The sequence below is a fragment of the Vulpes vulpes genome, chromosome 2 (assembly GCF_048418805.1).
Source record: "Vulpes vulpes isolate BD-2025 chromosome 2, VulVul3, whole genome shotgun sequence".
NCBI classification, from domain to species: Eukaryota; Metazoa; Chordata; class Mammalia; order Carnivora; family Canidae; genus Vulpes; species Vulpes vulpes.
In genome coordinates this window covers 148,508,385-148,534,594 of record NC_132781.1, presented here as the reverse complement: position 1 = coordinate 148,534,594, position 26,210 = coordinate 148,508,385, and the positions used below count along the sequence as shown (strand labels likewise).

General features: G+C 46.6%; 1 protein-coding gene across 2 annotated transcripts; it reads right to left on the bottom strand.

The window, feature by feature from the left end:
- Window positions 1-10: 10 nt before the first annotated feature.
- On the bottom strand, window positions 11-25,108 carry BSDC1 (BSD domain containing 1). 2 transcript variants are annotated; one of them, XM_026014588.2, is made up of 11 exons: window positions 25,053-25,108; window positions 24,729-24,789; window positions 19,312-19,428; window positions 17,133-17,300; window positions 15,165-15,219; window positions 12,414-12,529; window positions 11,914-11,982; window positions 11,669-11,747; window positions 9,686-10,165; window positions 3,472-3,575; window positions 11-2,015 (listed from the first exon to the last, which is right to left on the bottom strand). In XM_026014588.2, exons 1-11 carry the CDS (start codon window positions 25,061-25,063, stop codon window positions 1,983-1,985), a joined length of 1,293 nt encoding a protein of 430 aa, XP_025870373.1. In that variant the 5' UTR covers window positions 25,064-25,108; the 3' UTR covers window positions 11-1,982. The 2 variants fall into 2 exon arrangements, with proteins under 2 accessions (XP_025870373.1, XP_072606489.1); XM_072750388.1 differs by lacking the exon at window positions 25,053-25,108 and having other exon boundaries at window positions 24,729-24,925.
- Between the last annotated feature and the right edge of the window lie 1,102 nt (window positions 25,109-26,210).

Genomic DNA, 26,210 nt, shown 5'->3' with positions numbered 1-26,210 from the left:
ACCAGAGGGCCTCATTCAGACTTCCCTTTTATTAGAGCTAACAAGTGATTTTCACACAGGTGTTTCACTCAAGTTAATTAAAAATAGACCCCAGAATCGTACACAGGGTGGGGGAGGAGAAGAGAAAAGTGACCGAGAGCAGTGGAACCACTGCTGTTGTAACTTCCTTTCCAAATAAAAGCAGAAGCACTGGGAATGCAGAGATGACTCCTTGTCTTGGTGGGAGGCCTGCTGGGGGCCGTTCCCTGCCTTACCCCAGGGTCTAAGCTGTGTCTGAGGTAAGTAAGGATGAGGGACTTCTTCGTGACTCAGACCGCTCCTCCTGCCATCCCTGCCCCTTCCTTAGGCTCCACGCAGAAGCCACTTTGCATTCTGTGTTTGCCCGGCCCTGCCTCCAGCGCAGCTGCTGCTGGGGACAAGAAGAGACCCCCAGACACCCTTCCAGCTTCTTTGAATCTCTTTAATGCTGTTAACGGCAAGTCTGGAAAAGGTTCAGGACAAAGTTCTTTTTTCTTTCTTTTTTAATTACAAAACTAACAGCTGTTAGAATCTTTTTTTTTTTTTTTCCTTTTTTCTTTTCCTGGCTACAAAATACTCTGGGGAGATGCATTATAATTTAAAATATATAATATTGCACAAACAACCAAAAGGTTAATTAAACTAAAGAAGTAATTACAAAGAGAACCCCATCCCGTCAAAAAAAAAAAAAAAAAAAAAAAGATTCAACATTCTTTACATCCCACCCCCTCACTGAAGGTTTGAAGTGGAAGTGACCACCACTCTCTTGGCATATCTGACCACAATCCCTTTAAATCATTGGTGAATACACCAGATTATGTACAAGAATCACCAGAGCAGCATCATGAAGCACCAGGGTCTCCAGGAATTCCTGCAGCCCCTCATTCCCCCAAGAGAGGAACAGCTTTATCAGAGTGGAGGGTGAGAGCCACAAAGACTGGGTCTGTCTTCAGGAGGAAGAGCTTTTGCAGAAGCCTGATGAGAGTCTCAAGAGGTTCACCCCCAGCATATCCCTTCAAGAAGCAGAAGGGTTGAGGTGGAGAAGTTGGGCTTACCAGAGGTGTAAGTACTCGGCTTTGATCACTGCTCTGTACCGCTGGTAGCTGGCTTGTGTCCTAAGCTACGGGGAGGTCGAGGTGGGTAGCTGGTTGGACAAGGTATCCCGCCAGGCAATGCACAGAAGGGCCTGAAGTGACCCCCTCCCTTCTTGGGGAGGGGAAGAAATGCAAGAGCAGACTCTTGCAGGTGGCACAGCTGGGCTAAGGACTTGGGTGCATTTAACATGAAGAAGCCCTGGGAGAGGCATTGGGGACATACCAGCCTGGGCTGGACAATAGGAAGGAGGTGGGGACTCAGGGTTTGGTCTCTAGATTCGGAACCACAAGGAACCTTTCTGGGAATGGAAAATGCCTGGGAGGGGGAGATCCCCAAAGAGAGGCAAGTTTCCCAGAGACGAATGCCTCTTACTCACTGGGCTAGGAACCAAAATGTGCTAGCCATCCCTGTCTAGTCAAGGACAGGTGGGATGACCTTCCTTGCCTGCTTATGGATGGGACAGAGTGTTGTCTCAGCTTCCTCCAAGAGACTGGTGCTTAGCGTCTGTCTACACAGGTAGAAGGGCTAGAGTTATCCCTTGGGATTTCCCAGCAAGAGTCCCCAAGAACAGTGGGTGTTCAGCAGAGAAATGTAGGCTCTTCTGGTGTCGGGGGTAGGTTTCCTCCCCCTTGAATCATCCTATAGTTGGCACAAGGCAGAGTTTCTGGTTTGGATTTAGTGAGCCCCTTCCCAGATATGAGCAGAGGCCCAAAGGACCAGCAAGGAGCCACCCAGAATCTGTGCCCAGAACTCTGGTTGACAGAGGCCACTGGGGAAACATTCTCAGTCAGTGTCTTCCAGGGCTGGGCTGAGACGAGCGAAGGGGTAGGAGGTTCTGTGGGTGGGGGAGCTGTACGCTCTGGCTCCCCTCATTCCCAGTCCTCCCACTCTACATCTTCCAGCTGCAGACAGGAGGGGATAATGGAGAGCACAAACACATATTTACTCCTCTGAGTCAAGCCCAGACCCCACCTCCCCTAGCTGCCTCCATTTCTGGATAGCCCTCCCCCAAACAGCAGCCCACCCCCACCCCATGCCCAAGTCCTGCCTTGAGCCATACCCTCCTGCCCTCTATGAGAGTGAACCACTGTCTTAAGGAGTGTGTCTGGGGAGCAGAGCTGCCCTCTGCCTAAGGGGCAGGTCTGCTGCTCTGATCATTCCAGAACTAAAGAAAAGGTTCTAGAAGGGGACACCCTGTCTCTAGGAACCAAGCTGGTCAGTCCCTTAAGGAGAACTTGAGAGTGGCATTGTGATGAGATGTAAGGTGGCACTGCACTGCAGGTGTTCACAGCGTCTTCATTAGGGGCTCCAGCATCCTACTCCCAACAGCTGAAGTCTCCCCAGGGAACTTTCTAGTGGCCTGCTCTCAGCTGATCCCTGGTATGATAGGTTATAAAATGACTCTGCTGAAGTATATGGTCATCCGGTTTTACAGAGGGCTATGAAGATACAGAAAGAAATCAAGCCCCTGTGACATGATAGGTGATCATGGGCCTTCTCAGCCTGGATATAGTGAGGTCACAGGAGCCAAAGACTCTTGGGTAGGCCTCTATCTCTCCCCAGGCTTGTTTTCCAGTATGAAAAATGAGGCCCTGCCTGTCTCTCTAATCTGTTCACCTCATATAGCAGATTCATGAGCTATATGATGGAAGGATCATGTGGTTCTTGTGTGACACTGGAAGAAACACTGACTTGAATCAAATGTTTGGGCTGGACCCTCAGTCCTGTCACTTCTTATCTGTGAGAGCTTTTTTCCCTGCCTTTCATTCAAAATGACCCACTCCTGATTCTAGCAGGTAATGAAGAGTAAGAGTAGTAAGGCCTCTGAGCTTTTAGCTGGACTGGGTTTTGTGGGGGCTTTAGTAATGTTCACTGAGTCCTCCCATGTCCTAGGCACAATGCCTAACATGTCTACGTGCATTATCTATCACAGCTTACAAGCTTCTAGGACCAGTTCAATGATGAGGAAACAGAGGCTCAGGTTAAGTGACTTGCCCTAGATCACAGTCTTTTGCCCCAAAGCCAGAAATCTGTTCAGGTCCCATCCCTGGGGACCATGAGTCAGAAGATGTGGGGTGGGGTTTGGAGTCTACATTTTTTAGTAGCTCCTCACGTGACTTTCATGCAGAGCTAATGTCAGAAACTCTCCCACCATCCAACCTGGAACTGAGGGGAAGCAGAGCCTGCTGATCGGAACTGTTCAGGGCCTGAGTGGGAGGTCCCAGCACCCTTCCTGAAGCTGCCATCTCAGAAAGGAGTAGGGATCCACTCTGAAGGGACAGTTGGGCCTGATGGGGAGAATCCTCAGATACTGGGGTCACTGGGCTTGCTTCCCTGAGGCCGGCCAGGCCCACTTACCTCCCCAGAGGCATCCACTTTGGAGAGTGCCATCTGCACTTCTTCTTCAGTCATGTCCAAGTCAAAGTCCTTTTCCCAGTCCTCGCTGATATCTGTGCTTGAGCCTGGAATCATGATCCACAGTGTGAAAGGCAGGAAGGGGTATGTATGAACAATTTGTAGCTGGCGGTGATAGCACTCTTTAAAAGGGGCTGGCAAATATAAATCAAAGGTCTTACATTCTATTCTCACTCTGGCTCAGTGAATCCACTTTTAGGAATCTATTCTAGGGATCCCTGGGTGGCGCAGTGGTTTGGCGCCTGCCTTTGGCCCAGGGCGTGATCCTGGAGACCTGGGATCGAATCCCAAGTCGGGCTCCCAGTGCATGGAGCCTGCTTCTCTCTCTGCCTGTGTCTCTGCCTCTCTCTCTCTCTGACTATCATAAATAAATAAAAATTAAAAAAAAAAAAAGGAATCTATTCTAAGGGAAAATTCTGGATTCAGTCAAAGACTTAGCCAATAAGAGGTTCATTGTAGTGCTGTTATAGTAATGAAAATTTAAAAACCCAACTTGACAGTTCACTGATAAGGAATTACAAAAATAAATAAATGGTGTAGTCACATGATAAAACATTATGTGCCTCTTAAACGTTAGACTGCAGAACACTTATACACATGGCAAAATAGTCTAGAATTGTTAAGAAACAGGAAGCTACTTTAGTGAAGATGCACTTTGGCCCAGAGGCTCCCCAGAGCCATAGAAATCTTCCAGAAGACATAAACAATGAACCTCTCTTCCTCTTCACTTACTCCATTCTACCTTCACTGACTTTGCTCCTCGTGAAATACACCAGACACATTTCCGCTTTTAGGGCCTTTGGATGGGCTGTTCCTTGTACCTAGAACTCTCTCCTTGGACACCCATGGGCCAACTTCCTCACCTTCTTCACAGCCTGCTCAAATCCTCCCATCTAATTGTGGCCTACCTCGACTGTTCTACTTTAAACTACAACCCAGGGCAGCCCGGGTGGCTCAGCAGTTTGGCGCTGCCTTCAGCCCAGGGCCTGATCCTGGAGATTCAGGATCGAGTCCCGCGTTGGGCTCCCTGCATGGAGCCTGTTTCTCCCTCTGCCTGTGTCTCTGCCCCCCACCCCCCGTGTCTCTCATTAATAAATAAATAAAATATTAAAAAAAAAAAAACTACAACCCACTCCCCTCACTCTGCTCTCCTTGTTCTTTTTTTCCATTCTATCAATCTTCAAATATGTCACATCATAAGACTTAGTGTGCTTATTGTCTACTCATAGAAGAACTGGAATGTGAGCTCCCTGAGGGCAGGGATCTTTGTTTTCCTTTCTTATGTCTGCCAACTACTTCGAATATAGAGTCTGGGCTCAATAAAATATTCATGGACCCTTTTTCTAAACTAGGGTTGGCAGACTATGGTGTGTGGACCAAATCCAGCTTACTGCCTGTTTTGGGAAATTACATTTTGGAGCACAGCCATTGCCATTTGTTTACATATTGCCCATGCTGCTTTCCTGCAACAACAGCAGAGTTGAGTAGTTCCAAAAGACTAAAGTATTTGTGATCTGGCCCTATATAGAAAAAGTCTACTAATCCCTACTCTAGGTGATTCTAATGCCTGCTAAGTTTAGCAATCACTGCTCTAAACATTCATATTTGGTATAGGCAGCATTAAAAAAAATGTACATGTGAAAGCTATTACTAAGAAAACTATAGTTTTTTTAAAAAAGTATATGCAGAAAAAAGTGTATTAGCAATGTGATTCCATTAAAAAATACGCTCACAGATCCTTATACACATAGAGAAAAGATGCATAACATACCCACAAAAATACTAACAAAAGTTACCTCTAGGTAATGAGGTCAGGGAGTAATTTTCCTGTTTTTTTTTTCTCCCCCTAAAATGAACATATTTAGATGCGTCTAAATCTAAAAGGTTTTCCCCCCTAAAATGAACACATACTACTTTGTATTTTTTTCTTATCTATTAAAAGCACCTTTAAAAAGAGTAGGTCCCTGGGGCGCCTGGGTGGCTCAGTTGGTTAAGCGTCTGCCTTCAGCTCGAGTCACATTCCAGGGGTCTTGGGATTGAGCCCTGCAGCAGGCTCCCTACTCAGTGGGGAGTCTGCTTCTCCCTCTGCCTTCCTCCCACCTGCGCTACTGCACTCTCTCTCTCTCAAAAAAAAAAAAAAAGAGAAGAAGTAGGTCCCTGATCTCCCACTGGCATGACCTGTAAACATATCCCTTGCTGCTTCTTCAGCTTGCTACTCAGCAGGCACCCAGGCTCTGACAAACCCCCCCAAGCCCTGCCCCTACCTTTGTTATAAGGGGTCTTGTACTGTTCTCCTTCCTAACCACCTGGCCAGCCACAAGCATCCTCTTAAGATCAAAATCTCTGGAGTCACGCAGACCTGGGTGGAATCCCTACTTTTTATCTATTGTGCAGTCTTGGGTAAGTTATTTTGGGCTTCAGTCTATTTATAAAATAAGGATAAAACCACCCTCTTTGCAGAGAACCACAGGAGGAGATAATGCAGATGCCTGTCTCCCCACCCCCCTCATTCTGATTCTGCAGGTCTAGGTGGTGGCCCAGAATTCTGCCTTATAAATAGGAACCTGGGTGATTCCTTGTAGGCCTGGACCTGCAGTTCTGAGATACAACAGTGTTAAGGTTAGAGGTATCAATGTGAGGTGCATGTAACATGTACACATAGTGGGAATGTAACAAAAGGGGCTGTTAAAGGCACTGACTCAGAGGTAAGTAATGTTGCATGTGGTCCCAAGGCCTCCAGGGCAGACTGGCAACCAAGACCCAGTTCTTCAGACTCCACACCTAAGTCTCCTATGCCTTTGGACACTTGGTGGCACCTGATTATCTGTCAGTGCAGGGCTCCTCTGGGTTAGGTGCCGGAATCCTGGCTGATTCCTCATCCCAGAGCTGTGGCCGTGGCCATGACGGCTTTCCCTAACCTCAGGCTGCCCTCTAGGGATTTGAAACTCTTTTTCAGGCTTTAAATGCTAGGGCAGCCCTTCCAGGGGTGTAAAACAGTATCAGCTTTCAGTTTTGGAGTGCTTCACATCCACCCTCTGAGGTGGGTATTAACAGTCCCAATTTACAGATGATGAAATGAAGGCCTCAAGTGGCAAAGATAAGAATTGAGGCTTTCTATGCCATGTGCCTCCTCCCACCATCCTTTCTTGTCACACGACAAGAGTACTAAGACCTCCATTATGCACATGACAGAGAACTGATCTGTGCCAAAACAATTTAAGCTTTCATGATGGAGTTTTACTGTGTTTGTTTGTTTGTTTTTTTTTTTTAAGAAAGGGGAGTTTTCAGGTGATTACTAACCTCACAGTGCTGTCACTTAGCTCATTTTGTTCCGTTCAATTGGAACTCTGCTTCCCCAGAGAAGAAATGGAGGCAAAAGCCACTCCTAGGTCAGACATTGGTGAAGGAGGGCCTTGAGCCCAGGGCTCCTTCTAGTCTGCAGGCCACAGACCTGTCCCCATCTCTCTTCCCCCGCCCTGCTGGTCCAGTCTCTTAAACAGATCTTGGGGCAAAATGCAGGTGGGAAGCCGCTCTGCAATGACAATGACTGCCCTGGAACCTTGGGAGATCCTGTGGCTAGGTTACCCCAAGAGACTCTGCTGCTAGCAGGGACCAAATTCTCTTATGTCATCTAAGGATATGGACAGAAGAGGGAAAGGAGTCACTGTCTCCAAGCCTTCATTCTTTAAGGTTCACTCTCTCTACTCTAGCATCTACTATTCCCACTGTGCTCCCCCAGTTCAATACCCCAGGCTTCCCCTGACTAAGTGACTACAACTATTTCTGGTGGGTCTTCTGCAAACCCCTAAGTAGGTCAGAGGCAGTAGAGCAGGGTGATGAAGAGCTCCTGCTAGTTTCCCCATAATCTCATTTCGTCCCATTTCAACCCACCACTCATTTTTCTAATACTGTTCTCCTGTAGCCCAATTCCCCATGGAGCCTACAGTTCTCTAACCAACCAATTGTTTCACTGTCTATCCCTCCCTTCCCCAGCTGATTCCATGAGCCACTATTCTGATCACTTCTTGCCTATACTTGTGGACACTCTTCTTTTCTTCCACCAATTTCCCCGGGGCTAAACTTGAACCCTGGTTCAATCCAACTCCCCATCTATTCTGTGCCTGCACCTGCATACAGTGCTGACTGGTATCTTTTTAAAATTCACGACTACTACCTCGAATGGGCCCTTAGTACCACCTGGCCAGCAACCTCCACCGCCTTTTGAGTCCATTACCCCCTTTTCCACTTTCCCAAATAATTAGTAGGTAAGTGATTGATCTCTCTTTCCAGTAAAGAAGTGGGGAAAATTACCCAGATCTCTTAGGCTTCTGTGAAGACTGAGTGGCATACATATCCAGTGCTTAGCACAGAGCTATACAGACATATAGAAAGCGCTCAGAGATGGCTCCTTATTATTATTTCCCCAAAGAATGGCTCTACTCTGATTTCTTCCCTGAAAATTTCCCTATTGTGAAACAATTACTCTCGATTTATAGAGGAATAAATGGGGCTTAGAGAAGATCAGTAACTTTTCTGAAGCCATACAGCTTAGGAGCAAGGTTGGGATTTGAAGCCAGAACTGTCTGAACCCCAGTGCCTGAGCCCTCAGCCTCCACATGTAAAGTTCTTAGTATAGATCAGGCATATAATGTGAGCAGCGTGCCATGCTGCTTTATGACACTAAGCCCAACCTTCCAAGTTTGGCATAAGGTTAAGTCCTTAAGCTCTACTTCTGAGCTAACCCATCCACCCTTCTTGTTCCACCCTCTCCTGATGAAAGCAAAGTGTGCTTTCGTCACTGCCCCTTCAATGTGCTCAGTGGCCTCTGCTATCTGGATTGTGTAGGCCCCTCAGCCGAGACTACCACTCCCCGGCACCTGCCCCAAACTCTCCACCTCTCCTCTACAACGCCTGTCTCTTCGGTGAAACAACTGCAGATGCCCGGAGGTTCCTTCTTTCTCTGAACTCCTCCAGCACCAAGTCTGTCCCATACTGCTTCATGCTTCATCATAAAGACTGCAGCTCTTGCCCCTCCCTCCTCAGTGTCTCATAAAGAGAGGTAGGAGCTCAATGGATGACCTCACTGAATCAGAGCCAGAAGGGGAGCATTGTGTTGGAAACTGGAAACCCCACCGTTTCTATCAGGGAGCAGGATATGGGTGGGGTAGGGCCAGTTTCCCTTCTAGGGTAGCAAACCAGTCTCTCACTGCACCAGCACGCCTGGGCTCACCTGCTGGGCAAGTTTTGTGGCTGACTGGTACCATGTGTCAGCAGAGAGAGTGAGAGAGAGAGAGAGAGAGAGAGAGAGAAGAAGCCTTGCTGACAATCAGCTCTCTCTGAAGAGGTATTCTGGATGTGGGGAAAAAAGTCAACACCAGAGCTATCACTGTCCTTTAATTCCAGGAATTAGAGAGGTTCCCTTTGGATAAACAGGCTCCAGTCTAAAATTCCATTATACAGATAAGAAACTAAAGTTTTATTATTTAAGCTGGGTCACAAGTTCATGAGTGTTCATTTTGTTCTTTTTTCAACTAATTTAAGTTTTGTTTATATATATTTCATACTCATAATAATGCAGTATTAGGGAAGCTAAATGACTTTCCTGAGGTCATCCAGGGTAGAAGACCCTGACTTCAATCAATGTCATGGGGATTTCCAACCCAGGCTGAATTGTCCAAATGGATGGAAACTGGCATAGTGTGGTAGCTAAGGGCATGGGCTCTGAGTTCGAGAGACCCAGGTCTGAATTTGGGCCTGCCACTTCCTGGCCATGTGAATTTGAGCAAGTTACTTAACATTTCTGAGTTTCACTTCCTTCATCTGTAAGAGAGGACAGTAATACTGACCTCACTGGGCTGTGAGATGTAATGAGAAATTAAATGCAATAAATCACACTAACCTGGCACAAACCTTATTTTGTTGAACCTGAAACCCCAATAATTGTAAGATGCACCCTTATTTCAGAAAATAGGTATATATTAAATGGATGATATATGGTAATCCTTAGTAGGTAGCAGCTGTCATCATCATCAGTATCATAAATGAAGGACAACTGCTCCTGGAATCCTCACAAGGTGTGAGGGCACAAGGCTGCATTAAGGGGTAGTAACTCTTACCTGCCCCTCCCCCCACTCTCTGGGCTTTGGCCTTGACTTACCTTTCTTTCCGTTGTTAGAGGGTGTAGACTTCCCACTATCCGAGTTCAGCTCAAACACCCGTAAGTCTGTGAGTACCTCCTCCCTCAGAGTCTCTACTCTGGCTGGAGGCCTGGGCTCTGGGCCAGTGGGACGGCCAGCAGGGGTGTGGGGCTTGAACTGAGCTGGGGGTGGAGGTCCAGTCTCACCCACATCCACAGCCAGGCCCTGTTCCTCCAAAGATGCCTCTAGAAGCTTTTGAGACAGGTCCTTGGGCAGCACTTGTGCCTCAGCTGCAGTGGCAGGTTTGGCAACCTGCGTTACAAGGGAGATGCTCTCGCTGCTCTCTGATGGAGTCACCTCTCTAGGAGGCTCAGCTGGAGTCACTGGATTCTCTTCACAGGGGCTCAAGGGGCCAGGTCCTCCTTCAGGGGATGTGGAAGTTTTGGCCACAGAAACCTTTGCCTCTTTTGGAGATGTGGGTGAAATGCTCACAAGCTCGTCTGTTGAGAGAGCAAAGGGAAGAGGGCTATGTGCCCTGGTCAGCCCCAAGACAACCTTGGAGCTCTGAAGATTCCTCCCAAAGCCTCTAATCAAGACTAAAGGGGGCCGGATTCCTCACCCCCTCCCCATCGTGGTTCATCTGCAGATACTCCCTGTTGGTCAAAGCCTCTCCTAGCCTCGAGGCCTAGCATATGTCTGGTGGACACACAGCTTCTGGCAACACAGCCCAAGATGGCATTATAGATTAGAAAGTTAAGACTTGACAATGAATCAGTTCTGGGTTCAGGACAGGTTCTGCTATATCCTCAGTGTATGATCTTGGACAAGACACTTAACTTTTCTAAAAGAAAGAAAGAAAAGAAAGAAAAAAGAAAGAAAAGAAAGAAAAGAAAGGAAGAAAGGAAAAAAGGAAGAAAGAAAGAAAGAAAGAAAGAAAGAAAGAAAGAAAGAAGAAAGAAAGAAAAAAGAAAAAAAAAACTTTTCTAAATAAAGAAAACACTTGGGATCCCTGGGTGGCGCAGCGGTTTAGCGCCTGCCTTTGGCCCAGGGCGCGATCCTGTAGACCCGGGATCGAATCCCACATCGGGCTCCCAGTGCATGGAGCCTGCTTCTCCCTCTGCCTATGTCTCTGCCTCTCTCTCTGTGTGACTATCATAAAAACAAACAAACAAACAAACAAACAAAAAAACACTTAATAAATGTGTTAACAGCATGCAGGTGGCTCTAACATACCATCCTAAGCTGAGCTACCACATAGAGGATGCTCAGCTACTTCCTTAAGCCAACAGTTCCCAAACTTAGCTAGGCATGGACTTTACCAGGGGAGCTTGTTAAAAATACAAGTGAGGGGGATGCCTGGGTGGCTCAGTGGTTGAGTGTCTGCCTTTGGCTCAGGTCATGATTCCAGGGTCCTGGGATCAAGTCCCGCATCAGGCTCCCAACAGGGAGTCTGCTTCTCCCTCTGCCTATGTTTCTGCCTCTCTCTCATGAATAATAAAATCTTTTTAAAAAGACCAAATTGTTAAAAAAAAAAAAAATACAAGTTTGGGGGTGCCTGGGTGGCACAGCTGGTTAAGCGTCCCACTCTCAATCTCAGCTCAGGTCTTTATCTCAGGGTCATGAGTTCAAGCTGGGCTCAGTTTTTTGCATGAAGCAAAAAACAAGTTTGGCCACATCCTCACAGTCTTATTTAGAACGGGGGGAAGGGAATCTGGAATTTCAATAAGCATCCCAGGTGGCTCTGAAGTGGCTAGTCCATGGGCTGGCAGGACAATCCTGCTGCCCTGATACATGTGATTTCTGTACCTAAACCAGGAATTCCACCAGCCCAGGCAAACATTTCCTTGTTAGTTGAGCCTATCCTCAGCACGTACGAACACTGTATACATATGCCCTATATTTCCCTAGGTGTCAGGTCTCTCCAGTGCTTACATAACAGCCAGACAGTCCCCACAGGCAGGACAGGACCCGTTACTTGCTCATCACCTCTCAATATCTCTTACCTTCTTCTTCCTCCCAGCCAGGCTCTTCAGAGATGCTCTGTTCTGCCCGTTGCTTCAGGGCATCCCTCCGGGCCTGCTCCTGAGTGTGGGGGAAAACATAACCAATGAAGTCAGGGCATGCTCTTCCAGGACCCTGGCCCTGACCCCAGAGTTCTTGGTACCCTGTGCCCTTTCTTCCCTCAACAAAATCCAGTGTGCTTCCCCAAGGGCCGAGTGAAGCACCTCCCCAGGCCAGGCCAGCATACCTGCTCTAGTTGATGGACTTTATAGAAATATCGATGCCAAAATTCTGCATGGGAAACAGCTGCTGGGACCTGGAGAGAGGGGACAGTGGAGATGAGACTTTGGGAGAAGTTGTATAAGGTCTGTGTCCCCAGCCTTATCAGCCTACTCCCAGCTGCTCTGGATTTCAGATGTGGTTTAGTGGCTAAGCAGTTTTCCTCAGAGCATTTACACCCTCCATCCCTAGACCCATCTTCCTGGCCCAACTTGACCAAGGAGGAAGAAAAGAATTTTCATCAGGCTTTGCTAGCCCTTCCATTTCTCACACGACTGCCAGAAGTTTGGCAAATCAGCTTTGCCCATGTGGCTTCTTGGCTCAGGACCTGGCTGGTCTGGCTCCAGAGCATCTCTGACTGCTCTGTGGGCCAGGTGATTCTGCAGTGACTCTAAATAAAATGTCCCTCCCAACCTCCCAACACCTCAAACTGAAGCTGGGTTTTCCCGCAGCCAGCTGGGCCCTCACCATCTTGGTGTAGAGGGCCCGGATGGAGGGGCTGCCTACAAGAAGCTCTGAGATCTCCCCCTTCTTCTCTTCCAAGCAGAACTGGGAAAGCCAGGCATCAAACAGTTCCGGGGGTCCTGCAGAGGGATAGACACTGATGTCATTTTCCTGAGTCTGGAGAAAGAACACTGGGCCTACAGAAAACACACTTAAGCCTGGACATGGACAGTGAGGAAAGCTTAAGGTTTTTTTCAAAGCTGTTTGGCCAAAGATGGGGGGGTCAGCAAGGGTGTTGGGGTATGCAGCCCCACTGATATCATGGCATGGCACTTAAGTGGTCTCTAGAAACGAGCTGCAGTCTACATGTTCTCACACGCCTGCTCCTCCTTTAGCCCAATCCACCTGGCTACCGAACCCCCTCCTCTACTTGAAACTATTATTCTCAGGTCCCCAGGGGCCCCATGTTGCCAGTCTAAAGGCTACTTCTTTGCCCTCCCTCATGTGACCAACCCAGCTTCTGATCTTGGGAGCCACTGTTTTCCTGTGAATGCCCTTTTCTCTCCTGGCTTCCCAGGCTTTTGTGATTTTCCTCCCACCTTTCCAGTTGTTCCATCAGTCTTCAGTGGGCTCCTTTTTCCTTATCTTGTCTCATTATCTGTTTTCTCCTAAGATAAGCTCCACTAAACCACAAGTTTCAACCTCTTCCTCTCCTGACAACTCAGTCTGTCTTTGCAGCCCCAGCTATCCTTCTGGGCTCCAGATTTAGAGGTCCAGGTGTCCCCTGGACACTTCCACCTGCTCAAGTACAGCAAACCCAATGTATGCTCATTTTCTTCCCTCCCAAGCTCTCTTGCCTACTTATCCACCAGAACCCTGGGTGCCCTCCTAAACTCCTTTATTTGATCACTCTGGATTCCACTTTCTCAGTGTCTTCTATATGCACACCTTCCTCTTCATTTCACCTGTCACTGCCTCGGTTCTGGCTTTTACCTCTGAGTGAAGATTCCTATCAAGCCTCCTACCCACTCAGCCCATCTTCTGTCTTTCTCTATTTTACCCTTTACAACCATGCTTGATGTCTTTTACAAGATGCAAAATCTAACCACCTCAGGCTTCAAAACCCTTCAGTAATTCTCTAGTTTGGGCTTTGTGTGTGTGTGGGGGGGGGGGAGGGGGGCTTTTGATTTATTTTTAATTTAGTACATATTTTTTCTTATTAAGTAAACTCTATGCGCAATGTGGGGCTGGAACTCACGACCCTGAGATCAAGAATTGCATGCTCCACTGACTAAGAAAGCCAGGTACTCCTCTAGGGAGGGTTTTTTGTTTGTTTTTAAAGATTTAATTTGGAACACCTGAGTAGCTCAGTTGGTTGTCTGCCTATGGCTCAGATTATGATTCTGGAGTCCTGGGACTGAATCTTGCATTGGGCTCCTTGCTCAGCGTGGAGCCTGCCTCTTTTTCTGCCTGCCTCTTTCTCCACCTGCCTCTCCTTCTGCCTGCTGCTCCCTCGCTCATGCTCTCATGCTCTTTCTGACAGATAAATAAAAATCTCAAAAAAAAAAAAAAAAGGATTTTATTTATTTATTTTAGAGGGAAAGAGGGAGAGTGAGAGCAAGTGAGCTGGCTGGGAGAGGCAGAGGGACAAGCAGACTCTTCTTTGAGTGCCCAGAGAGCGGGCTTGATCTCAGGGCCCTAATCTCATAACCCTGAGCCAAAACCAAGAGTAGGATGCTCAACTGAGCCACTCAGGTGCGGGAGGGCTTTTTAAGCTAGGATCTAAGGATGGGCTTCAGATGGTCAAAGAATTCCCCCACTGCGTTATAAAATTTTGCAGAGAACTTGTCATTTTCAACAGGTTTTTAAAGGGCTTTGTAACTAAAAAAAAAAAAAAAAAAAAGGTTAAGAACCACTACCTTGTGGCATTTAGAACAAAATACAAACCTCTTAGTTTGGCACTCAAAGCCCTTCCAATCCGTCCCCTCACCCTTGGCAGTTCTCATGGACTCCTTCCTTCACATGCACCTCTGCAGCTTTCCTCAGTATCAAAACTTCAAATGTTCTGCTGCCACGCTTGAACACCCTTCCCCCCACTGCTAAAAGTAAAATGTTTACTTCTTTTTTCTTTTTTAAGTAGGCTCCGTGCCCAGTGTGTGGCTTGAACTCACAACCCCGAGATCAAGAGTTGCATGGTCCACTGACTGAGTCAGCCAGGTGCCCCCTAAATTAGTTTACTTCTATTCCATTCATAAAACCTCAACCTAAGTGTCATATCCTAGGTTCCCCAGGTTGAGCTGCGTGCTGCCCTTCTGTGGAAGCAGCACCAGATCCCTCCTGTCATTGCTTTATTTCATAGTTTCCTGCTTCTCTCTCCCTAACAGGAGGCTCCTGGAAGTTTGGACCGGGGTGAGGGTTTGATTAATTTCTGAGCTCTAGTTCCCAGCCTGGCTTGGGTTTGGCCCAAGATAAAACCAGGGGTTTGGCCAACAAATGCCAGAAAGAAGGCAGGTGGGGCAGAAGGGCTGGGAAGGGGCCTGAGCGGAGAATGAGGGAGTGGCATGAAGTCTCTGCAGACTGGGATGAACACAGTCCAGGCTGAGGGAGGAAAAGGGGTCAATTCATCCCACCAAATGTAAGGTGCACTCTAGCCTCACTTCGCTCCCTCCACCAGGGGGTGCCAGGCCAACGCTATCAGAGACAACAGGGTGCTCAGCCCAGACCCTCTTCATCTCCCTTCCCTGCAAGCCTGCCCCCTCACCACTACCCCCTCACCATCTGGTTCATTGCAGTAGGTTGCCGGGTCTGACTGTAGGCTATAGAGGCGAGCCTGTAAGAAACAAAGAACAGAAATTCTAGAGTGCGTAGAGAAAACACCTCCCCTCTGCCACATACCCTGCCACTGTTGTTGATTCAGATGCTTTGAAGACGTCCTTTATCCATACATTTATTCCCACTGGAAGGCAACCTCAACCCAGCTTCTCCTCTGCTGGCTGCCAGACCCACAGGGCACTTATCAACTCACCCTTTGGCTAGAGAGAGGGGAGTAGCAGGCTAGGAGTGCAAAACTGGGGCTTCCAGAAAAATGGTCTTTCCCTAGTATTCTACCTTGGGAACTAAGAAAATAGTGTAAGCAGACTACAAGATTGTATGTAAAAATGCTTTTGAATTATATTTGAAATTTGAAATATATATATTTGGAATTTGAAAAACATTAGTTCAAATATATTAATAAAGTCCAAATTTATAGGCAAATTTTGAAGTAAAGTAGCTCCCCCAAGTTAAAATCATTCATCAAGAATTTCTTAATTTTGGGGGGTGGGGGATGGGGTAACTGAGTGATGGACATTAAGGCAGACATGTGATGGAATGAGCATTGGGTGTTATCTAAGATTGATGAGTCACTGACCTCTTACCTATGAAACCAATAATACATTATATGTTAATTAACTGAATTTAAATTTTAAAAAAGAAAAAGACCCCAAATAAACAAAAAAAATAATTTCTTGGGATGCCTGGGTGGCTCAGTGGTTGAGTGTCTGCCTTTGGCTCAGGGTGTGATCCTGGGGTCCGGGATCGAGTCCCAGATTGGGCTCCGTCTGGGGAGCCTGCTTCTCCCTTCTGCCTATGTCTCTGCCTCTCTCTCTGTGTGTTTCTCATGAATAAATAAATAAAATTAAAAAAAAAAAAAGAATTTCTTAATTTCACAGCCAGTCTGCCAAATGAATTATCTGCTGTGTTCCCGTTAAGGAACTCCAAAACAGAAAATCTCACCTTCCTTCCTCAGCATTATGTGAAGCAAAGGCTGGCTATCTGCACCAGAACTTCAGCAAGTAGCTTTGTGATTCACTGCTATTATAATTTTAAATCCTACAATTTAAGAAGCTTCACACTTCCACTCAAATGTTCACTAAGTGTGGTATTAATACTAGTGCTGAAAGATAATGCCTGAAAAATCATTATGTTTGGAATGGAAATTCAATGTGGCAAAATGCTTCAAAGGCCAAACTGCTTGACATCACACTGTGAATTTAGGAGAAAACACTCTATGAACCATAACAAGTAATGCTGAGAAGACAAAATGTAGAAGAAATATCCTACGACTGTTGTGATCTAGGTACTCTGAAGACATCCTCCCCCCCCCCCCATACATTTATTCCCACTAGAAATCAGCCTTAGCCACAATGTTGGGAATATCATGCCTGTACAGCATTCCTTATTATGTCTGGAAGCTGAAAAGAATCCAAGTATGCAACATTAAGGAAATGACTGAATAATTGTTATCTTCACTTGCAAGGACTTAAAGACATTAAAATGATGGTGACTAAGAAAGATGCTAATATTTTTTATATATTTTTTATAGCAGGTTATAAAAGTGCATGTATAAAGTGCCTTTTTTGGTTAAAAAGAAAAAATTCTAACTATCCTTACCAATGTTTATAAGCAAAAAGAAATGAGAGGTTAGACACCAACAGGAAATTGGTGGTTGTCTTCGAGGGATGGGATTATGGATTTAGGAATCATTATCTCCTTGCTTAAAGAATTCTCCAATTTAGTCATATATGTTTATTTACTTTCTGGCCTGAACACACATTACTTTTGTGGGTGCACACAAAAAAAGCTAGAAGCCAGTGTTAGTAGGCACCTGCAGGGGAGGCTAGAAGCCAGTGTTGGTAGGCACCTGCAGGGGAGGCTAGAAGCCAGTGTTGGTAGGCACCTGCAGGGGAGGCTGCTGATGAATACCTTGGTGCCATCATAAGGCTCGGCTGTACCAGAGGGTGTGCCCATCAGGGTGATGACATCGCAGTCTATGGTTTTGTCTGGCGAGGGAGCAAAGGTATCGGAGATGACCCCTAGGAAGTCAGACAACCCCTTCTTCATTTTCTCTGTTGCCCCCGAGGAACCTTCAGTCTGCAGAAAGAAGTGGGCAGAAGAAACAAGTGGCTCAGGAATAGGCTGCAATCTAGGGTATGGGGTGCTGAGTGGTGAGGCATTGGCGGCAAAAGTGAGGGGTGGGTAGGGAAGTGCTTGCAGCCTTTCACCCCATCTCTGGGGCTAGAGAGAGACAGAGGCAGCCCGGGTCTCCATACACCAGATGGGGGTATGGAACACAGCCCCAGTAAGCCTGTGTAAGTCAGAGTAGAACTCCTCGACTGGCTGTTTCATTAAAATTTCAACGCCAGTCAGGCTGATCAAAAACTGGTAGGAGAGGATGCATGCCATACACACTCAGTGGGGAAGAGGACCTATGGGCAGAGTGGTGGGAAAGGTACTGGTTTTGGAGACCTAAACCTCTCTGAATTTGGTTCACGATCTGTAAAATGTGGATAAACAGACTTCCTTCAGAGGGCTGCTGTGAAAAATAAAAAAGATAAGGCATGTACAATGCCTGGCATATAACAAACATTTACTAAAGAGCAGTATTGTAATAGTACAAGTTCATCATCATCATTGTTCAGGAAGTAGAACATTTCGTATGAAAGGTTGAGGAAATATGGACAGCATGAGAATAGATACTCCTTCCTAGAGGCAAACCTGGGACCAGCTGAGGGCCAATGTATGGATCATCTAGAAGGGGCAAGAGGAACACCAAGCTTGAGCCACACTGGTCCAAATGGTCTCAAAGCAAACATGGGATGAGATGCTGATAGGGCCAGGCTCTAAAAACCTTGAGGAAACCATAATATTTAATCCTGATGAAGCTACCCAAGCATTTTACACCTGGGATATATCAGAGTGCCTGCCACATGCTAGCACAGGTATACAATCATATTTGCTCAATGAAAAAAAGGAATAAATAAATGGAAGAAATGAGTGGCATCTCTGCTACTGGCAGGACTCTAGCAGTTTAGCAGGATTACTACTTGTCATTCATGCTCATCAGTAGCTCTGATTAGCAGGCAGACAATATTTTATAAGAGTCAACCAAATAAGGTTGGCTAAAAGAACTCCAAAACATGTTTTTCATATCATGGTCTCTAATCACAAGGTGACTAGTTAAGCTGGTGATCAAATGAAGAAAGTGCAATTGTCCCAATACTAAAGGAGAAACTGTTCATGTAAAACCTGTGTATTGTATTTCATCAGAAGCTTGAGATTTGCAGAGATATCCAACACAATTTTACACAACAAAATTTTACACAGTATTTACACAATTTTCACTTTTCACACTGACTTTAGAATCTAACTCCTATCTCACAAGATTTTGCTACACATCTTTAATAAAAATAGGGCCAGTAAGAATATAAGTTGGCACAACCTTTCTGGAGGGTACCTTTGCAATAAATATTAAAAGGCCTAAAACTGTACTCATCCTATGATCCCTTCCAGTATTTTATTATAAAGAAAATGTGAAGGATAAAGATTAGCAATCACAATGTTCACTGTGGCTCTGTTTATAGTACTAGAAAAAAATACAGTAGGAAACTTGGAACTGTTTGAACCCAGAAAACAAAATAACAGGCCATTTATGATGCTGGAGAGCAAGGTTTGCGTTGATTAAATCAGAAAGTAGGTTACAAAACATGATATTCGGTTGATTCCAGTTTTGACAAAGAAAGTGGATGTAAAAAACAAATATATAGCCCAATTTTTTTATATCCCCAAATTTTAACAGTTGTTGTCTTTGGGAGATGGAATTATGGGTGTCTCCAGGTCTTTTTCTTCTAATTACATGTATTTTCTAAATTGTCTACAATGAACAACTTTGTTAACAGGAAAACGTGCTAAAACAATACAGAAATGGGAAAGTCTATTAATACTTATTCTATGTAGCTTGTTTGCTTGACAGACATAATTCAAAGTGGAAGCCTATGGGGAAAGGAATCACTTAATAGTAGAAAGTCTGGGGCATCCCCACCAGGGTCCCAGGGCAGGTCCAGCTGTGAAGGACAGCCACTCAGAGAGTGGAGGCAGTACTCACAGCGAGCTTCTCCTTGACCACGCTGGCTGTGGCTGCAATGGTACAAGCCGTGTCATGCTGCACCACCTGGGTAAACTCTGTCAGGTCTCGCTTCATGAACTCTAAGGCTTCGGAGGACTATGGGAAGACAAGAGAGGGATGACAGGCCAGCTGGCTCCACCACCCTTTGTTCCTGTGCCCTGGGCTGCTTCTGTCCCAGACAGACACATGGAAAACTCAAGTGACACAGGAAGCCTAGGTACAGAAACAATGCCTGCTTGTCCCAAGTCCATTACCTGGGATAACCGAAAAGCAGGGTACAGAGGGACTTCCTGCTGCTCTGAGAATGGGGACAAGTCTTAGCCCAGGCATTTAAAAGCTCTGTGGCCACACCTAATTCTCATCTAGTCTTGATTTTCTCCTATAAAATGAGGGAGGTGGCCTAAGTCAGTGGTTCAAGAGCAGGCTGGGGAAGGGGCAATGTAGATTAAAAACAAAACAGAGTCTGATACACATCGCTCTGATATGCCTTAAGTCATGACATTTGTTTCGAATTTCACATAACATGAAGAAAAGATGTGATTTTTTTTTTTATCAAAGGAAAGTGTTTCTACCTTTACTTTTTTTTTTTGTTATAGGAAGATTCAGTTGAAATATGAGGCAATATGTAAAATTTATTGGAAAAGTTTACTAACATGTTCCATTAGTAACAGCAATAGTCTAGAAAGCACTTACGAGGGATTCTTGACAATTTAATACCAGTAAAAAGATGTGTGATTTTTACATTCAACAAAGGGTGTGTTGACAGAAATAATGGATTGGATTTTCTCCAAGGCCTTCTTGGTTCTACCACTCCAGGATTCTATTCATCCATACAGCAGAATGGATCTTTGCTTCTGTTAGAATGACCTGCTTCCCACCCAAATGCTCAGACGGCATGAGACAGCAGGCCTTCAGCTCTGGTCTTAAGTCTTCCCTGCTTTGTTTCACCCTTACCCACTCTAGGGTACCTTCCCAGATTACCTTTGTGTTCTCCCTGGAAAGCCCTCTCATGTTATAGATGGATAATCAGCTGCAGTTTTGTTTTTGTGTGTATGGGGGTTTTGTTTTGTTTTAGCATTTTTGAGGGTTCTGGTGGATTTTTTTCCTTTGGGGAAGTGACTGCCTGTTTTTCATCAGCCTGGGAAGTCTCTGAATGGGGCAGTTTTGTCTATCAGCCAGAAGCTTCTCTGGGAGCAGGGAATCATGTCTCCATTTCAGACTTAGGATTACTTAATTGGGATGGAGGGGTCAGCTATGAATTCTCTCCATCCACTCTGCCATCACCTTGGTCTAGGCCAACCTGCTCTTTTAAGTGGATTTCTTGCAGGTTGCATCAGATACCTCTACTACATTCTCCTCGTGACACTGCTAGGAGCTTTGGAAGTCAGAGCCGACCAGGTTGGCCCTGCTTTACCTTCTTCAGTGCTTATACAGTATCCTATGAGCAAATATAAAATCTTTACCTTCACTTACAAAGCCCACATAATCTCACCTCTGGCAGACTTTACCACTGTGTCCCTCACTGAGCTCTAGCTGGCTTTCTGCAAGTTCCTCAAATGCTCTAGCATCTTCCCTACCTCAGGGTGTCTGAACACACAATTCTAACTCTTCAAAACACATACGTGAACAAACACAACAAACAGACCCCCTCACCTGGTTAACTCTGGTTCTTCCTTAAGATCTATGCTTAAATGTCACTTTCCTAGAAAAGCTTCCCTGATGCCATCTCAGATTAGGTTGGCTCCCTGCTTCCCAGGGCACCTGTATGTTCTCTAACATTTATCATGCCGTAGGCTTATGATTACCCATACAGTATCTAACTTCCTGGATAAACGGAGTTTTTTTTATTTTTTTATTTTTTTATTTTTTTATTTATGATAGTCACAGAGAGAGAGAGAGAGAGAGGCAGAGACACAGGCAGAGGAAGAAGCAGGCTCCATGCACCGGGAGCCCGACGTGGGATTCGATCCCGAGTCTCCAGGATCGCGCCCTGGGCCAAAGGCAGGCGCCAAACCGCTGCGCCACCCAGGGATCCGATAAACGGAGTTTTGTGAACATAGAGCCTGTGATTTTGCTCACTGATCCTTTCCCAGTATGTGACATAGAACCTGGTACAGAGTAAGTGCTCAGAGAATGCTTGCTTGTTAAATTTACATGTACCAGGGCTATTTCAATTATATAACCATTACCATATGATTTGATGAATGGCTGTCTCCCTCACTAGACTGTGGGCTTTGAGGGGACCAATATCAATATGAACAGGCATGGTACCTGCCCTCAAGAAGGTCATCGCCCACCAGGCAAAATGCTCAAATAACAGGGCGAATGTGCAAGAGCAGAGTTGTGACCAATGTATTATCGGGAAGTTGGAAAGACTTGGTGACTGAGCACCTAAAAGAATGAGTAGTCAGCAAAAGAAGCCAGGGCATGGCAGGGCACAGGGTTTACTGAGGCCTTTGAGCACTTCAGTCCTAATGAACATTCAAGGTAGAGCAGAAATAGTTTGGAATAAAGCTGGAGAGGCTGCCAAGGGCAACTATGGTAGGCCTGGGTCAGCCCTGTGAGTGATGGGAAGCCATCAAGAGTTTGAAGGAGGAAAAAAAAAAAAGAGTTTGAAGGAGGTAGGACATGACAAGATCTGCATTTTTGATAGGTCACTCTAATGACTGGCACTGAATGTCATGGATAAGTCCAAAAAGTGATAAGATTAGGAGAACCAGTCTATAATAGCTGCTATAATAATTCAGAAAAGAAAATAAAAGAATATGAATAAGGATAGAGCTGGTCAGGATGAAAGGATGGGACAAATTCAAGAAATATTAGGCAAAAAAAGGTATATTTGGGGATTAAATCGGCATGTTGAGTGAGGGCAAGAAAGAATCAAGGAAGAGCCACTGGCTGCTAAACTAGGGGACCTCATAGATACAGTGCTGCCAACTAAGAGAGAAAATGGGGAAGGCGGAGCAGGCTTAGAATGATGATGATGATAATGATTTTGGTCATGCAGAACGTGTGATGACAGTGGGGTATCTGGGATAGCTGTCCAGCAGGAGCTATTCTCAAGCACTAAAGCTCAGAGAAAAGGACTAGGCGTCATGGTATTATGAAAATGGAGAAGGTCACCCAGGAAGAGTTTGGAGAGTGAACAGAGCAATGAGCTGAGGACAAAACCCCTCAAACATCACACCTTTAAGGGACAGGAAAGGGAAGTTATGAAACAGGAAAGAAAAGCTTGGAGATGTGGAGAATTGAAAGAGAAACATACCACAAAGCCAAGGGAGTAGTGTTTCAAGAAAGAGGGAGTGATCACTAGTGTCAAATGCAGCTGAGAGGCCCTGGAAGATAAGAGCTGAAAACCACCCACTGGATTTGGCAAAGTGGTAGGTGAAGCTGAGTGTGTTTACAGATAAGCTTACATGTGGTGGCTGCAGGGAATGGGGGGTGGTGGTGGTTATGAAAGACCATACTGTTTTTTTTTTTTTAAAGATTTTTATTTATTTATTTATTCATAAAGACAAAGAGAGAGAGGCAGAGACACAGGCAGAGGGAGAAGCAGGCTCCATGCAGGGAGCCTGACGTGGGACTCGATCCAGGGTCTCCAGGATCACGCCCTGGGCTGCAAGCGGCGCTAAACCGCTGTGCCACCGGGGCTGCCCGAAAAGACCATACTGTTGACCTCAAATATAAAAAGTAGGAGGTGAGGTTGTCTCCTAGGAGTGAAAGAGGAAGTAGGTGAATAGAGGACCTGAGGGAAGTTAGGTTTGGGGAAAGCTCCTGAAGATAAGGGGAAGAACAGCAAATCAGAGCCTGAAAAAGATGCTGGGGGGGTGCTCAGGCCTAAATAAAGTTAGGGAATCTGTTGTTGGACCAAAGAGCAATATGACCCTATGAGTGTCTGTGGGTAAACGCAAACAGAGACATACACTATAGAAGAAGGTAAGGAGTAGAGGAAGGTAGATTAGAGCACCATGTCAGAACTGTATAGTCTCTAGGGCAATGTATGCTAAGGGGTGCAAGAGAACTGAAGGTCCTGGGAACTGAGTGGTCTAGATGGATCCAGGAGAGGAAGGCAAGGGAGCAAGGCCAGGAGAGCACTGAAAGACCAAGGGAAAAATTGAAGTAAAAATGGACTGGTTGTGTTTAAGAGGTTTCCCCAGCACCCTCCTCAACACTTAATAAAAATAACTAATGTTTGTGTACTACACACTGTGTGCTAAGTATTGTTCCTGATGCTTTACACACGTTATCACTTAATCCTCACAACAGTACTATCAGGCAGGTATTATCAATACTCTCATTTTGCAGGCAAGGAACTGAGGCCTAGAGAGGTTAAAGAACTTGTCCAAGTTGACATGACAGTAACTAGCTGAGAGAGAAATTAAGTTCCCTCTTTCTAATGGGGAACTGTCAAAGGCAAAAACATCACACCCTTGCTTCAAAAACACGGAGCTCCTCAAGAAAGAAGATGGGAAGCTAACCAACTATCTACTTTTCATGAGTTATGGTAAGTCCAGTCCTAAGGGAAACACACAGGAGGTCCTTGCCCAATGCTTGCTGAATACATGTCAGATTCTCCTAGGAGATCGCTCAACAGTACTTTGAGGTCTTCTCAATTGAACTTCAGTGTGAAATTCTCTTAGTCCTCATCAACAACCTAAACAACTCAGGGGATTCTCAGATTTGCTAGGCTGTAGCTGAGAGGCTATTCAGGAGTATGCAGGCTAAAGGAGGTATTAAAATGCTGCCAGAGTAGAGGATGGATTTTAGCCAAGATCAGAAGCCTCCTGGAGTCTGCCCTGAAGCAGGACTCACCCCAATTTCTTGAAGTAAACAGTAATTAACTTTTTTTTTTTCTCTCCACAATTCACTTGGGCTGGTTTTGACAAACTAGCATGGAGTGGAACAGAAACACACGACAGCCTTTTCCACTGGCAGAGCCAAGGCTCACTCATCCCACAGGGACTGCTGCCTCCCCATTAGGCTGTGAGCTTTGTGAGGCCCAGGACAGCATCTGTACACCCAGGACCTGTCAGAGGGTGCTGGCTGTGGCATTCTAGTATTTGGATGACTATAGCAATAGGTTTCTATTGGAAGAATTCTTCTTCAAGGCCTAGATCAAAGGTTCTCTCTTCTACGAAGCTGTGAATTTCCTGAGCTGGAATAAACTGCCCTTCCTATGGATTCCTACAAAAAGGTCGCTCCAGCCTTTAAAACATTCTGTATTTCACCATGGCTAGTGTCACGTCGGTCTGAATCGGGGTCAGTCCTCCCTGAGACCCACAGGGGATAACAGCAAGGCCTGGGTGGGCCTCGTCTCTGGCTGGGCGGGGCCGCTCGGACCTGCTCGCAGGAGGCGGCGCGAGGCCCCAGCGGAGGAAGGGCGCCGCCGGGCTTACCTTCTCCTTGACTGCCTGGTAGCTCTGCTGCAGCCAGCTCCGCCACCAGCCCACGTCCTCCCTGTGAAGACAGACATATCTGGCGGCCCTGCGGTGCGACTCCTGCCCGCGCATGATCGGGTCTCAGTTTCCCCCTCAGATGTGGTCCGCGGGCCGAGACTTGGCAGACCGCTTCCCCACCCCCTCACACTGCGACTCCACCCCGCCTTTTCAGCTCCGTCCACTCCCGGGCTGGCCTCTTGTTCCCCTCGGGGACCCTGGCCCAGCACCCCGACCCGGGGAGAATTCAGGCCCCAACGCCCGAGAGCTGGATGACGGGCTCACCCTTCCGCCATCTTGCCTGCATGACATCACCACTATTTACTGACCTCTGACTTCCGACACGGCACCGCCCCCTCAAGTACCGCCCCGGAGCGCTCGGCCCAATCGTCGCGCTGACACCGCCCTCGGCCCAATCACCGCTCCGCTTCATCAATAGGCCCCGCCTCCTAGAGCTCCGTCCGCTTTCCGTCTGGAGTTCGCTCTTAAACTCCGCCCCTGAGCTCTTGGTCCAATCCCTACTCAGTTCGGTTCTCGGGCCCACCCCCAAGCGTTGGCCCAGTCCTTCCAACAACTACTTATCATCAGCTGACTTCGGTTACGGTGGCTGAGGTGGGCCACTTCCGCCGGCTTGGACCCCGGAAGTGCGGGAGCCCATGGGGAGCGAGGGAGGGAGCCGGGCTGGCGCTCGAAAGTTTGGATCCTAGAGCGCAGGCCTAGGACCACCCCCCTTTATGAAACAAGCCGCGTAGTCGCTGCTTGGGGTCTCTTCGGGCTAATTCACCTGGCGCAGAGCGGGGCCCTGGGCCAGGGTCGGCAGGTGTATGGAGAAAAGCTATTCATCGAAGTTGACTTCGATGCAGCCTCTGGAGGGGCCCTGAGGGTACTGTGGAGACAGACACACATTCAGCCACCTCAGCTTTTGGCCGCCCAAACTAGAACTTCGCGAGCTGGAGCTGGACGTTGGACTGACTTTTGAAACGGGAGACAGAGACAGAGACTCTGGATCTGCTACCCATCAAATCCGATCACCTCTTGTACTGCTTTAGTTATCCCCCCCCCCCCTTCCCTTTTCTCTCTTTACAGGATTGTTCCTGTCGTCACACTTGCTAATTCTCCCATCTTAAAAGCGTGGAAATAAATACCAACCGTCTCTTGACCTAGCACCGTTTCCCTAATCTTTACAGCAAAACTCCTCTAAGACTTGCCTATACTCGTTGTCTCCAACTCCCATCTCTTTCCATTCTGTCTTGAATTCACTTCAGTTAGGTTTTTGCCTCCTCACCGTCCATTGAAATAACTTTTATTAAGATACTCAGAGCAATGACCAATTTTCAATCCTTTGGACCAACAGCGTCTTGACACAGTTGATCACCTTCCTTTTTAAAACAGTTTCTTCTTCACTTGGCTTCCAGGGCACCAATGCCCTTCTGACTTTCCTCC